This window comes from Sparus aurata, chromosome 1 (genome assembly GCF_900880675.1).
Source record: "Sparus aurata chromosome 1, fSpaAur1.1, whole genome shotgun sequence".
Classification (NCBI taxonomy): domain Eukaryota; kingdom Metazoa; phylum Chordata; class Actinopteri; order Spariformes; family Sparidae; genus Sparus; species Sparus aurata.
In genome coordinates, this window is record NC_044187.1 from 40,532,629 (window position 1) to 40,548,204 (window position 15,576).

Here is a 15,576-nt window from a genome sequence, read left to right on the forward strand (position 1 = left end):
GCAATCATGGGAATTGGTGTCATAAATCCTCCTACATTTTGAACAGATTCTTTTATTTTGGTAACATTGCCTGTATTGCCATATAACAATGACATTTTGGAAAACGTTTATGGGAATGATGACCTCCAATATAAACTGTAAGGGTCCAGACACACCAAACCAAAATCAAAGAAGTAGTTGCAATCAAAGCTGACTGTTGCGTAGCCTCACTTTGCTTTTGTCTTGACTATAAAGCTACACCTGAACACACCACAACGACTACAGCCCAATACCACTGGAAGTGAGATGGGCTATGAAGCCAATTTGATAGAGGTGCGTATGTATGTAAAAACAACACCACTAGATGCACACTGGCCCAAAGCCTTTTTCCCATTAGCTTACACTGCGAAAGAAGCAGCTGTTAAACAATGGACACATGTTTTTGACCAACCCAATCAGAGTCCTGCACGGGTCTTATTTTGCAAACCCGCACCCGCCCGTACCCGTCGAACTTAAAACCGCATCCGAACCGTTTCTCGACAGTAGCACAAATTACATTCCGCACCCGAGCCGACCCGCTATAAATTGATACCGACGCCCGACCCGCACCCGAAGCAAAATTAGACTGACGCAATTTTTAAAAATGAAAGTAAGCCAGCGTGGGGAATGGGAGTTCTGGGAGGGCGCAAGCACGCATGAATGAGCTCATATGAAATATACCGTTTTGACCCGAATATAGGACGACCCTGATTATAAGACGACCACTCTTTTTAAGACCAATCTTCAGAAAAAGACTCTGATGACCAAAATTCGATTCTCAATAACAAAGTCACATACCCTCCTGTCAGTCTCTCGGAAGCGGCCGCTTAGAGGACCACGATAAGCTTTTCTCTTACTGTTAGCGTTTTCAGACGGTCTTTTTGGACCCGCCATCTTCGGACGTTACACTCCGTAACTCCATATTTCTTGGCTGGCTGACAGTTATTTGGCGCCTCCGCTGCACTGATCTCCATTATCTTAAAATCAGCATCATAGCTCCGCCTCAGATGTCTGTTAACTTGCCACACTTGATCCACTTTGCTCCGTAAAATCACCGCGTCGCTCCATTTTTCTTCTTCTCCGCTGTGATTGACAGATAACCGCAGCCACAGTGTCAGTGACGTCTCTACAATAAGCTGGCGCCCTCTGCTGTTGCGGTCGTGTAGCGACCCAGACAACTATCAGCATGTGTCAACGGTTAGACCCCGATTATAAGACGACCCCACTTTTTCCACATAATTTTCATCGAAAAAAACCTCGTCCGTACCCGCGGGTACCCGAACCCGTGCAGGACTCTGAACCCAATACTGCAAAATTACTTGTTTCACTGTTTCACAGAAATTGAGCCATTTGGTAGGATAACATTTGGAAAGTCTGGAAGAGACGTACCATTTAAGTGTTTTATTTCAATGAAAGTTAGCAAAGGGCTAAACCAGAAGTAAGCTGCTCGACCTGAAGACTGAGATCTGCAGAAATACAAACAATTGTTATGATAAAGCAGCATTTTTTTGACACGGCTCTGACTAAAAAAGCCACATCTTACAAAAACATGTCTGATAAAAAGTAACAAATGCACTGGGGAGAGCAGAGAATGCCAATGCTTTTATTTTACATGGAATAGTTTTTAAACATTCAAACCTAAAAGAAAATGTATCTACTGCTGAAAATAGTCCTGAATAAATGCAACGTCCTCCTGTTTGAATAAAATTTGGTAAAAACTACTTTACTGAAATTACTTTTTCTAAAAACATCATTTTTACGTCATCTGTAAAAAACAATAGGCTTTGAGCCTGGAGCCACAGGCACTGACACTTTGTTGGTTTGACTTTGGTGTAACTTTGTTACTGGGATATGTTGACGATAAAAACGTTCTGTATGTTCAATTGTTCCATCCGTTTTGCCTCCTTTCTGTGTTTTGCTATGCAACACCACAGAACAGCTGAGGAGGCAAACATGGATGTTCTCTGTAGTTTTTTGATGACTTTGTCAAAATAAAGCACCGTTGCTTAGTGCAGGTTGAATGGTACTCCCACCACAGGAAACAATGTGACAGAAACAGACTGATACCTTGCACTTCATCCGTCTGTTCCTCCTTGCTCTGAGGGATGCTCGTGTTTGTCGGATATCCATGGCCCTGGAAGAGGAGGGAGGTGTTTAGCTGACACAAAGACCTCAAAAGAATCTGACACAATGATAATTACTTCTTCAAATGGGATTCATCAGGTTGATAAGGTAGATATTTGTCACTTCATGAAGATCGTTTATTCACTTTGTGTAAATCTTTTCAACTGCAGAGGAGAATGGCATCCACCATGACTAAAACAGTGAATAACTGACAATTCAATTCAATTCAATTCAAACTTTATTAAGGATACTGTACTGTAAAACCTTTATCTTTTTAATTTATTGGCATATTTACACTACACTGTATGAATATACAAGTACACATTTCTGCTTACATTCTCCTCTCTTCGTTGGTGTACTCATAGCTGATTAAAAGGATTAATTTCAATGGTTATTCATGTAGTTACTTGTGACTGACAGAGGGTCTGAAATGTAAAAGCAGTCGACAATAATGGTGCTTTAACAACATGTATTGAAACTTAACCACAGATTTGAAACCTGTTAACTGCAGAATCAAAATAGTGAGACCATGCTAAAACTGTTCACATAAGCTATTTATCTGGAAATGTAGTATACACCATCATCCCAATATGACCAAAACAGAAACAGGAATTCTTCTTGGAAAACAAAATGTAATGAGAGAACTCATTTGACCTCTTTAAATCTTTAAGAACTGAATGAAAGATATAAATCTACCAATAAACACACATCTGATTCTAATACTCTCAATCCTGTGTGTGCATGTTTAAACACACAGGTACACAAGAGAACTGACTGGTAATTTCACAAAATATATTCCAATTAAAGACATCATGGAAGGAGCTGAAAAGAAGATATTTCTCTACAGCCTTTTCTCTGAGACTCCTGACTTCAACTCCATGTCAGTGGGCTGGCTGCTGGCCACTCATACATACAGTAGGTGTTAAATACTTTACATGCGCTTGTAAAAATTATGTATATCATGGCAGTCTTCACGTCCAATAATTCTACAGCTCTCAGTTTTCTGTGATGAATGAGTGGAACAAAAACTGCTTTGTCACAAAAACATTCATGAAGTTTGGTTCAGTACTGAATTCATTATAGGTGAAATGGTGACCAAATCTATAAAAATATACATACATTATTCTAATATTTGGTTAAATGTCCCTTAACCATTTTCACCTCTATAAGGTGCTTTAGATAGCCTGCCACAAGCTTCTGGTCATCCTCTGGCTGAATGTTTAACTTCTCCTCTTGACAGAATTGGAGATGTTCAACTAAATTTCAAGGCTTCCTGGCACAGACTGGTTTCTTTAGTACAGTCCACATGTTCTCGATGGGGTTCAAGTCAGAACTTTAGGAATGCCGTTCTAAAACCTCAATTCTAGCCATATTTATTCATTCCTTTATGACTTTTCATGTGTGTTTGGGATCATTGTCCAGTTTGGAACATCTAACTGCACCCAAGACCCAATCCTCTGCTGATGATTTTAGGTTTTCCTGAAGAATTGGGAGATAATCGTCCTTCTTCATTATTTCCTTGACTTTCTTTAGAAAAGCAGACCAACTGGCATTAAAATAGCCCCACAGCATTATACTACCAGACCTGACCTTCTCTCCTCCAAACATGTAAAACACACTTGACTGTGGATAGTAGCCCTTTTCATTCAGAGTCGCCGCATTATTGCCGCAGCAGCGGTTCCTCAGTTCTCCGCCTTGTTTGTTCACATAGAACCAAGCAGCTCCAACGTAGAGATGCACCAAGTGTGTCAATTCATACTGCACCCCGGCACTGCATATCCAAAAAAAGGGTGGTCAATACACATCATCTGTCCAACAATTTTCTCCAACTAAATGATTCAAAAACAGAGGTTATCCTCTTCCCCCCATCTAGCTCCAGCACCTGCTTTCCCAACAGTCTCCCCTCTACCCTTGGTTTCCAGAAAGTAGCTCGCAATCTTGGTGTCTGGTTTGACTCAGAGCTATCTTTTGACTCACAGGTAACCAAGGTAGTGCAATCCTGTTTTGGGCAGCTGACAGCTAACAAGAATCCGTCCATTCCTCTCCTCCACCGACCTGGAGAAGGTTGTCCATGCTTTTTTATTTTTTCAAGACTAGATTACTGTAATGCTCTGTACTCTGGGATCAGCAAGGGAAGCATCCGTAAATTGCAACTAATTCAGAATGCTGCTGCCAGGCTTTTAACAGGTACAAAGAGAAGTGACAATATCTCCCCAACCCTTGCTGCTCTCCACTGGCTGCCTGTGAGTTTTACAATTGATTTTAAGATTTAACTACTTGTTTTTAAAGCCCTGAATGGTCAGGCTCCTGCCTATATCCGTGACCTGCTTTTACCCTACGAGCCTGAACGCTGCCTGAGAAGCGCCGGCAAGGCTTTACTTATGGTCCAGAGGTCCTGTCTCATTACAAAAGGTGACCAGGCCTTCGCTGTCCGCGCTCCACAGCTTTGGAACTCCCTGCCTGGCGATCTCAGGCAGGCTAGATCAGTGACTTCTTTTAAATCTCTTCTAAAGACTCACTTTTATCGATTGGCCTTCTCTTAATTTTGTTTTATTATTCGTTGTATGATTACCTTGTTGAGGATGCTTTTGAAAGGTGCTATATAATAAAGTTATCATTATTATTATCATGACGCTGACATGTGTTTTTTTTTTCCTACGTGTTCCCCCCAGTGGCCTCCTTTCAATCTAACCATGTACCCGCTGACTGTTTATAATCATATGGATGCTGTTATAATGCGTTGTGAATGAGATCCTGAGCCGCTAAACATCCTGGAAAGTTAGGGAGTGGAAGACAAAGTTAAGTTTTTTCACCCTAAATATCATATTTACATGATCACCATCAGTTAAAAGGACGCTGTCTGACTCTCACTCGCAGGAAGGGATGATGTTTTCTGGGGAAAGGTTCACTGAGGTCTTGGTCTGGAGGGACAGTTTTCAAGACAGTAACTACATCAACACAACAGTGGAAGGAGACAAACATTTGAGTTAGTTAAAGTTAGTTGCCAGGGACTGATGCTGTTTTTCGAGCAGAAAGAGTCCGTAGGATGGATAGGATGACAGACACTTTTCCACATGTAACTGCGGTATTTCTTTCTTCATACAAGTTGCAAAAGACACTACCAGTTACTACTTTACTGTTGTTTGGTCCTGAAACGTTGCTTTGTGGGTAATTTTTCTTTATTTCATTGAGTGAAGGATCTGATTAGTTATCACACTGTGAACACCATCAGAGCGACACGCCCCCGCTCCGCGCCACTGGGTTATCCATTCACACAGGTACTCGGCCAATGCTGCACCTCTGATAGTACCTCTGGAGGCGTATCAGAGCTGCAGCAAAATTTCAATTGCAGACTTGCTTTTGGTGGTTTTTAGTTGACTCTTGACCATCCTGACCAGTTTTCTCTCAACCACAGGTGATTTTTTTTTTACTGACTGTGGCAGTGACACAACTGTGCCATGCACTTCATACTTACAAGCAGCTGTTTGTTCAGTTGATCTTGGGACCTGTAACTGCTTTGAAATGACTCCAGGTGATCTTTTTGACTTGTTCAAACCAATAATGTGCTCTTTGAGATCAATGCTTAGCTCCTCAGACTTTCCCATTGTAGTGTTTGTGGCTGAGTTTAATGGGTGTATCAAACATGTCCCCATTTATATGGGCCCAGGAAAACCAGCAGCTGTTATCAGTCACAGTCACTCCAAAGAAGTTTAGAGGCCATGCTACAGAGAACATTTGATCCACATAAGGTTCTATAATCACCAGAATTGATCATTTACGTTATACAAGTTGTATGTTTTTGATCCAGCAGATTTGGTCACATTTTCAGAGGACCTGTAATGAATTCAATACTGAACCAAACTTCATGAATGTTTTTGTGACAAAGCAGTTTTTGTTCCATTCATTCATCTCAGACACAGAGCTGTAGAATCATTGGAAGTGAAGATTGCCATGATATACATGTTTTTCAGAAGTAGATGTAAACTTTTGACCACTACTGTAAATGTTCCTCACAGCCTTGTTCAGACATGACAGAATTAAACAAACAGAGTGATAATGCTTGGTGGGGCCACAGTGTACAGAGGGAGCGGTGTCATAGCAGTTGTGAATTAGGAAGTAATAGTATTAAGACTGAGGAGTGTTCTCTGTTCTCTCACAGACTGCATCACTGATGGACTTTAAATCTAGTTAAAAAAAACATTCACTAAAGATGGGACACTTGCCCCTCTTCTCACAGTAAATGTCTGACTACATTTCTTCATCAATTATACAGAAAAGTACAAGAATAGAATGGCGAGACAGTCAGTTAGGACTGGTCTTAGGTCTTATTTGCTCATATGCCGTATGGAACGGGTTCGAAATTCCAGATGTACTGATGCAGCTGGTCACTTCTCATGGCTCTAGAAGGGTTAGTAACGGACTGAATAATGAATGTAATGAATACACAAGTAAATGAAATATATATATATATATATATATATATATATATATATATATATATATATATATATATATATATATATATATATATATATATATATATATATATATATATATATATATACACGAAAATCAGACAAAACAATATGGTATTTTACCACTGTTTTTGAGAAAACTTCAATGATGACATAAATGACTGGAAAAATGGTCTTTTACTAGATCGAAAGTCACAAAATATGAAACAATGTAGGTCTATTCAGAAACGTTGAAAACAGTATGTACAGTTACAGTATGTAAGCACTGTAAAAGGTCTTGCCATTAACTCAACTGACAGTCTTCTCTCCTGTATGATTTCTCACAAGTCTCTTCAGACCTTATAACTGTGCATGAACTATGTGCAAGCTTTTAACCTCTCACTGAAGCTGTGTGTTATCAACATACTTTCTCAATACTTACAGTGCAAATAGAGACTGACCAATTTTTCTTCAAGCATGATACAGAGCTGAGAGCTGGCTACAACTACACTGCCCAGTCTGAGATATTCTAGGCTCTGCACACTGTCAGTCACAATAAAAATGCCATGATTTGGCTTTCAAGCTCCAAGTCAGTGACAGCTGTGAGCTGTGGTGGTTCTTGTGGGTGATTTTACATAGTGTTTGTGTAAGCTGCGGTGTCCCAGTGCTTACATATTGTTTGTGTCTTGTGTCTCACTCTGTCGCTGTTGATCATTTTTCACGTGGTACCAAAGTGCTGCCACACAAAAGATTTAAAGGGGCAGGGCAGGGGCGTCTTCTATGCTTTGAGTTCAACCTCAGACTCTGCCATGCCGGCTGCTGCTCTGTCTGTCACATACTGATATCGCAAGACAGCTTTTCACCTCTATGAGAAATATCGTCCCATTTTACTATCGCTCTCATGGCACAACATCTTGTAACGCTGCTACTTTATGATAAAACATACTTGTCCAAGGCAAGGTATAGCGCCAATTGTAGTCCCTGCATTTTTCACTCACAAGCTTGAAGCCAGGCTCGTTCATTCACTATTTAGTTAGCACAAACTAAAAACGAGAAACTGGCTTCATGCTTTTTCAGGCAAATTTTATTCAAAGTTCACACTTTAAGCAGTGACAATGACATAACTGTAGCAAATATATATGATTAGTTAACAATAACTACTAGTTAAATCAGCTAACTCACTGTGGCATTAACAGCCAGGGGGTACGGCTTGAAGGGTCTCCTTCAGGGTGTTTGTATTCTTACCACTTATATTTTAACCACAGGTCATCTCTCAGTCAGCTTACATCAGTGTGTTTTCCGAATTTTTAATAGTGTGTCGTTCATGAGATATCTTTGTTAAGGAAAGGAATAGGTTAGGAATAGGGGATAGACATTTAATTATGCTGGTTCAGATTAGGGTAAATTTTAAAGAATGCATTGTGTCAATGAGGGCCCTCACAGTCCAGAAGTACAAGTATGTGTGTTCTCATCAAAGATTTACTTTCTATACTTTGTGTGATTTACTGAAATAATTATACAGCGCGGAATTATAATTCATACTTCACTGAAAAAGATTCACATGAGTTCAGTTTCCAATTTTAAAAAGATTTATGGTCTGTATTTTTCTGCAATAGCCACTGATTGTATTTTCATTCTTTAATGCACTGTACAGTCATTTCCATTGTTTGTGTCCACCATCCAGTAACCAGTAGATTTGAATTTCCTGTATTTTAAATAAAACTGTCAATGTTCGATGATGACACAAACTTCAAAATCAGGCATTAATGTCATAGGGAGACACCCTGCTGATATTTTGGAACATCAAATTTCATTCTGATTACTGCATTTTCTTTTTAGTCTGCTCTGCATTTCTTCCATCTCATCCTGTTCCAAATAAAACATTAAGTACTTTACTTTTACTAAGTCGTAAAAAATAAGTGTCAGGATTAAAAAGTAAAACTGTTGGTACGGTATAAAAAAGCCTTGTCTAGTTGTTTCCAGGGTACACTTGACCCTGGCTGTGAAACTCAGGTGCAGCAGTGTGGGAGGTCTGGTCTGTGTCTTCAATGCTGGATCTTCTGGTGCCTCTTGAGGTTGCTGGGATGGGAGAAGCGTCGGTTGCAGATGGAACAGCTGAAGGGCCTCTCTCCTGTGTGCACATTGCGGTGGATGTCCAGCTGGCTCTGGCACACAAAGCTCTTGCCACACAGCAGGCAGGTGTAGGGCTTCTCCCTGGTGTGCCTGGCCATGTGCTTCTGCAGGTCTGACTCCAGGAAGAAGCGCTTGGTACAGCTGGTACACCCATATGGACGCTCCATGGTGACCGCATGGTAGAAAGCCATGTGGAAGCTGCTGGAGAAGGGTTTGTAGTGGCTGTGGCTGAGAAGGCTCATGGGGCGGTGCAGAGCCACCCTGTGTGCATCGCTAAAGGAGCTGATACTGAAGGTAGCTACACCGCTGGAGGTTCCTGGAGTGTCACAAGGGAGAACAGACCCTGCCTGCACTGACCTGGGTCCTGCTGATTCCAGCTCAGTACTCTGAATCATGGGTGATGTAGTTGTCTCATGTGCGTCTCTCCCTCTGCCTGCTTCTCTCTTTGTCTGGTCTACATCTGACCATTCACACTCCTCCCCCTCATTGTCTGATGTCCCCCCTCCATCAATCACTATTACCTCTGAAATGGAGGACTTGGAGGTGTCTAACACAGCCTCATTATCTTTTATGGCATCCATAATATCATCGTCAGAAGCTGGCACAGCGTCTCTGCATGGCCTCATGGCACTGTCTGAGTTCAGTTGCTCACTGTTACCTGCTCTGACATCACTTCCTGTTAGCTCCAGCTGGGAACTGTGAGTAGTGTCAGTTTCAGCTGTCCTGCTGACAACAAAGGTGACGATGTCAGATCCACTGACCTCCGTTTCGCTGAGGCGTTGAGCTGGCCGGCTGTCACTGGCATCCTTCGAGGCAGTGGGGAGCGATGTGGCAGTGTCTGCATCACTTCTGCTGCTGTTGCAGGCGTCTACTGGTACGCCATGGTTGGCGGTTCCGGTCTCCATCGCTCCCTCCACCTTGACTATCAGGAGCTCCCCCTCCTCCTCTGGCTCTGCTGACTGAGAGGACAAACTAATTAAGAAAATGGTCCACACTTTTTATAACCAATACAAGAACAATAATATAATACAATAATATTTATTAATACCACACAAATAAAGATGCTGTTTATTGTTTTATAGTAAAAGCTTAACAATGATAAAAGGATAACAGCTGTCACAACGGTTCTTACAGCAGTATATTTTATCATATTTTTTATATAAATACATATCAATGTGGCAAACATGATGATGAAATAGGTTGTTGTTTTCCACAATAATACAAGCCAACAAAGTGATGAAAAATGCCTTGCAAATTATTATTGCACAGCACTACCTAAGAGCACATGCAGCTTGATTGATATAGACTTAATAAATAATTAAATACAGCAGAATGAACTAACTCTAAAATAGTAGGTGGCTGTTTGCACATTGAAAGTTGGTTTGCGATCCAACAATCAGGGATGTGATTGGACAAAGATAAAAAAGCAGGAAATTATACGGCCGTCCGGGGGGGGGGGAAGGTGACATCTGTCTTCGTTCATTTAATTTAACTTAAAATTTGGACAACTGACTGCATAATATATGAATCAGAAACAGAATTGCTTTACAGCAGCTTCCATTCAAAGTCAAGAATATGCAGAAAAATAGTAGTCGGAATAAAAGTGATAATAATAATAATAATAAACTATATATATGCTGCATATTTATAATAGAAGCCTACTGCAACTGTACTTTTTTTTTTACCATTAAATGTTATTTTATACACTATCATATTTTACAATGTTCTGTCATGGAGTACATCACTTCACTGCAAACAGAAAAGAAAGCAGCTCACTGCCAGTTGCAGCTTCTTATTTTGATCTGCAGTCTTTGTTAATTTTTTGTCATGATTGCTATCATTAGTACTTAGATTATCAAAAATCACAGTTACATGTCAGGATGAGGTTATTATAGACAGATTCAATATTTAACTGTCATGTATCATCACATTAACAGCGTTACATACATTAGCAGCTGTAAACACATAAACACATTATAAAACACATCATGTCCCCTTTAAGCGCGGGGTGCAGGTGTATATTTTGGTAAATAACCGCAAGTTCCAAATTAATGCCGAGTCTAATTTATGAAAAAAAAAAAAAAAAAAAAACATCAAGGAAGAAGACGTGACCACTGACACTGCACGATTTTTTTTCTTCGCCTTTTTTTTCGTGCTTGCTTTCTGTCAGTCATCACACTGATGATCGCCATGGCTCCGGTGCAGCAAACTTTCTGTCTTAAAATATGCAGAGGAAAACTCGGAAGAAGCAGCCGCTAGATGTTTCTCTGTCGATCCCAAGAGAGTGAGAGATTGGCGAAAAAATAAAACGGAGCTTCAGCGTCTGTCCGAGGGGGACAGCAACAGGCCTGCTGGAGGGAGGAAGAAGGCTAGCGAGGAGCCTGAGATAAACATGCGGGAATGAGTTATCAGCAAACGGGCACGCCGCGAGAGAGTGTCCCGCAAAATGATCAGGGTGACGGAGAAAGAAATGTCCGCCACCGTGAGTGACAGCAGAGATGAGGAGTTTGCAGTGAGTGCTGGTTGGATAATCGTTTCCTCCGCCACAACAACTTCACTTGCAGAAGGATGCCAGAGAATTCACCAAGAAGCTTGAGAAGTTTGTGACATTCTCATCCCGGATTTTTGTGAGGAGGGAATTAAACGCCTGTACCAAATAAACACCTGGTCTGTTAAAACCTATTGGTGGTTATTGGCGGTCTGGCGGTCCCCCCCTCCCAAAAAATTTTTTTTTTTAAAAAAGCGGATTTGCATGATTCACGAGGGTCGAATTTTCCTGTCGAAAAATCCGGATTTCCGGAAAAATCACATGCCTGAACAATACACACAAGAGACGAAGAAGAACAACAAGTGCGGCTTGTCGTACTCGGTGACATCAGACCACCGCAGCTGGACAGGGTATGAACTTCTTTTTAACATACAAAAGCTTTCTGTTATCCCACAGAAGGCATGCAATTACATATCAACACAGTATATGTATAAACTCTACTCACCTCCTCTCTTATCTTAGTTAAAACAGCTGGACAGTGTGTCAGTAATGATATCACAGTAAGGTAAACAAAAATCAAAAACATTTTCCACCTTAGTATAACGTTAAAAACACAAAGCTGGCAACATCCATTTGTGACAGTTTCCGGGCGTGACTGTAGGCCGAGTTTTGTAGATAGAAGCAATAGAGATATCTGCCCTTTCTTAAACACAATAGAGATTGGCTTGTGGCGCATCGAAATTCAACAGCAGTGTCTCTTTCCAGAAATAATTTCCTGCAGTTTGACCATTTTTTTTTTTTCAAATATACCTATATCATTATCTTCAGGGCATGTCTATAAATGGCCTTCGTAGCTGAGGTGGGTTCTAAAGTACAACCACACAAAAAAACTGAAAGAAAAAACAGTTACTGCTCGTTATTCAGCTTCATGTGGGGCTTAATGTACACAGTTTTTCTCCACATTATAATAGTCCACTATTGCCCCAGAATGGGAGACGCCTCATAAAGACTTTTTAAATACCTTTGAAGAAACTTTTGAGGAAACTAAATACTTTACTTGCTTATAATAATTCAAGCTTAGATCTGTATTTGACTCAATGGCTGTATACCGCTGCAGAATACTGTCACAAACATCCAACACAAAGCACAACTAAAACTGAGAATAGTGATAGGGATGTCCTGATCAGGTTTTTTTTACTTTGATCCCGATCCGAGTCCTTTTACATTTAGTAAATGCCGATACTGAGTCCTGATCCGATACTAAGCCTTAACTTATATTTTCCTGGATAATACAGCTGCTATAAGAAAAAAAAGTACCTGCATCCAAGCTCTTCCTTCCTTAATAGGTTTTATCCAGGTAAATACTTTCATATGGCTTGTTCTTATTCTGCATATGCTATTGCAACATTGGCTGACCACCTTCCTTGCGTTAGCAGGTGAGTCTGTGAAGCCGCGCTGTGACAGCAGACCCTCCAGTACAGCTAGCTTAAGTATGTGCGGGACGTCATCCATTGTTATTTTTATTCCTTACATTGTCATGTAAAATGATGTAGACGCATTGTTTGTCTATTTCAGACCTGTTCTGCATCTCCTCGATTTCCTTTTACATGCTCTGCTGTATGAGACCCACGAAACAAGTGTGCATGCCAGCACGTTGTAACTTGTAAGAGGAGTAAATGTAATGTAATGTAGGCCTGCAGCAATCAACAATTTTTAGAATCGAGTATTCTACTGCTTATGCCATTGATTAATCAAGTAATCTAATAAAAAATATTACCAAATAATGCGTAATGAAAATGACAGGCCTGTTAAGTAGACCAAGCTATTCCTAACACCGGGTGGAAAGGTGTGTGTTTGTTTGTGTGCACCTGTGCCTGAGAGAGAGTGAGAGACGAGATGAGTGTGTGTGTGTCTGCTTTGCAGTAGACATTTTGCACTTTGTTTTGTTCTTTTTTAAGTGTGAAATGATCCCAAACTTTGGACATTCTCTGACTTTAACGGATGGTTTCTTGGCTCTCTGCAATCGCGCTAACTCAATTCTGAACGTAGTGGTGTGTCGCGGCAATAACAGTCCGCGTGGAAAAATTATCCCTGAGCTAAGCAGGCCACATAATGCGGGTGATAGGAATTAAACAAAGCCTCGAGGCTGAAATTTTGCTTCGACTATTTTTTGTAATCAAATTATTCGAGTTACTTGAGTAATCGTTGCAGCTCTAATGTAATGTAATGTAATGCATAGATGGTAGGGCATACTTAGGATTCAAAAACTCCAGAAGAAGAAAACCCTGATCCTCTACCACGGAGTTGTGAACTCTGTGAAATTTTATCTTACCAAATGAGTAGTATTAAATGCAGCTCTTTTGTCACCCCCTCGGGAAATGCCCATAACGGCCCCGATCCCGATCCTGCAGATCTCAAAAACTGTTACCTTGGGCAAAAATATGTTTTTTTCACCATGTGACATAAAACTAATAAATAACTCATAAAAACTCAATACAATGAAAATTACTGTGATTCCAGTGATCAATGTCACGCTAGGTGTCTTTACATTTTAAAGAACTATAACTACGCATTCACTCTAAATACATGACAAAATATTTTATTTTGCTATGTCTTTCTCCACAAACTAAGCCAACAAGGGTAACAGTCAATGGCTTCCATGATGTCAAGCAGAAACTGCCAAGCTTTCCTCTAAGACAGATAGTTAGCGCTGAAGTCAAAGTAAATGTAAAGGAGCTCATTTATATTGTTAAAGACGTGATTACTGTTCAAGTTCTCCAAAACTCTTGTAGTGCAACAAAACAAAATTGCAACAAAATTTTCCAGCGGCCAAACGGCAAGAGAATGTTCACCAGTTCACCAGCCACTCAATACTACCATCGCCTTTGGCTGCGAGTGAAGCAGGTCTCCCTACTGCCTACTGCTGGCAGTACAGTGTGGATTGTAGGGAGCAGGAGATTTGCAGTGGAGATGGCTTTATTGTTTAATGTGTGTTGGTGACAGGAAAAACCCTAGTGAGTCTTGAACTTGTCACCTTCTATCTCTCTCACTATCTCTACCCAAAAATATCAGTTCTTGCATGGTATAGCTAAGGAGCCAGTAAACATAGTTGGCATGGTAACACTATGACCCTGTAAATTAGAGGCATGACTCCAGCTTCAAAAACTAAAGCTGATGCTGCTTGACTGTTAACATTTGAGCTATAACTAATGATATAAAATGACAATGATTAGCGACTGTTGAATCATAATTTTCAGTATTGATTGACCTTTTAATATGTTATTTTTATCATAAAGTGAAGGTCAAGAAATGTTCACAACCAAGGTTGTCTCAAAATCTATAGAGGGCAGCATAATTGCGAACTGCCGCTCACTAAACTATACTATATATTTAGTCTATAAAAATGTTGGAAGTAACGTTATGTAGAATACTAATCCCTGTTGTGTAACATTTTGTCAGGCGAAATGTAGGTGCTAACTTCAAACAAAACTTGTTTTGAAGGAGCCTATATGATGATGTTTTCTGGTGTTGGTGCTTGGTGTGGGATAGCTACCTCAGTTTTGGTGGTGGTGACGACCTCCTGATCAGGGTCCTGGTCCAGGTTGATGGACTGGGTCTTCTGCACAGACTGCTGAGCCCCTGGACCACGGTTCAGAAACCTGGTCCTGCCCTGCAGAGATGGGCCTTGTGGAAGATTGGAAGGAGATTAATTGGCCACTGATTATTCCAAGTAAACTCCATGTATCTCTACATAGGCCTAAAACATGTAGAGGAAGTAGAAACTGAAAAAAGAGTTGAGCACTTTGGCTCCCTTTGCAGTTTTCTTTTCAATCTGATGTCATTTTGCCAGAGTGTGCAACATTTATTTTTTCCACTCCAATCTACTTCAAGTGATCAGCACTTGATTATAGCCCTTAGAGTTCATTACCATTGTATGATGAAAACAACAAAGTAGCATGGATGGTTAGTGGGACAGGCTGCAGAATTCTTCATAATTCAAGAATTAGTCCAACGCTGGTGTTACAGCAGGCGGACAGTATATCACAATGATCTAACATGGCATTATAAAGACACATAATGATATTCTCCATCTGTTGCTAAAAGCTCTTTTTTTTTTTTTTTTTTTTATTTCAGAGGTCATAGAAACTTAATTTCTTGTAGGGCTGCAATATAATTCACGATTAATGGGAACGATGTTCCGTTTGTCACACAAAAAAATAGCAGCTGTAATTTCAGTGTTTCCCCTACCATTGTACAGGCCTGGCGGGTCGCCAGGCCAAGGAGACCTGCCGCCAGGCCAAAAAAAAAAATCAATATGTCAAAAATAAGCCACCTATCAATTCATTCATAAATCAATAA

General features: G+C 40.5%; 1 protein-coding gene across 1 annotated transcript in view; it reads right to left on the minus strand.

Moving 5' to 3' along the window:
- The window catches only part of LOC115587830 (gastrula zinc finger protein 5-1-like), a 29,120-nt gene that overhangs the window by 4,938 nt on the left and 8,606 nt on the right, over positions 1 to 15,576 (minus strand). Inside the window, exons 2-4 of the mRNA XM_030427924.1 lie at positions 14,771 to 14,901; positions 9,491 to 9,688; positions 2,086 to 2,152 (exon numbers count right to left, since the gene is read on the minus strand). Of these exons, the coding sequence (XP_030283784.1) occupies positions 2,086 to 2,152; positions 9,491 to 9,688; positions 14,771 to 14,901 (396 nt within the window). The remainder of the gene's footprint in view (positions 1 to 2,085; positions 2,153 to 9,490; positions 9,689 to 14,770; positions 14,902 to 15,576) is intronic.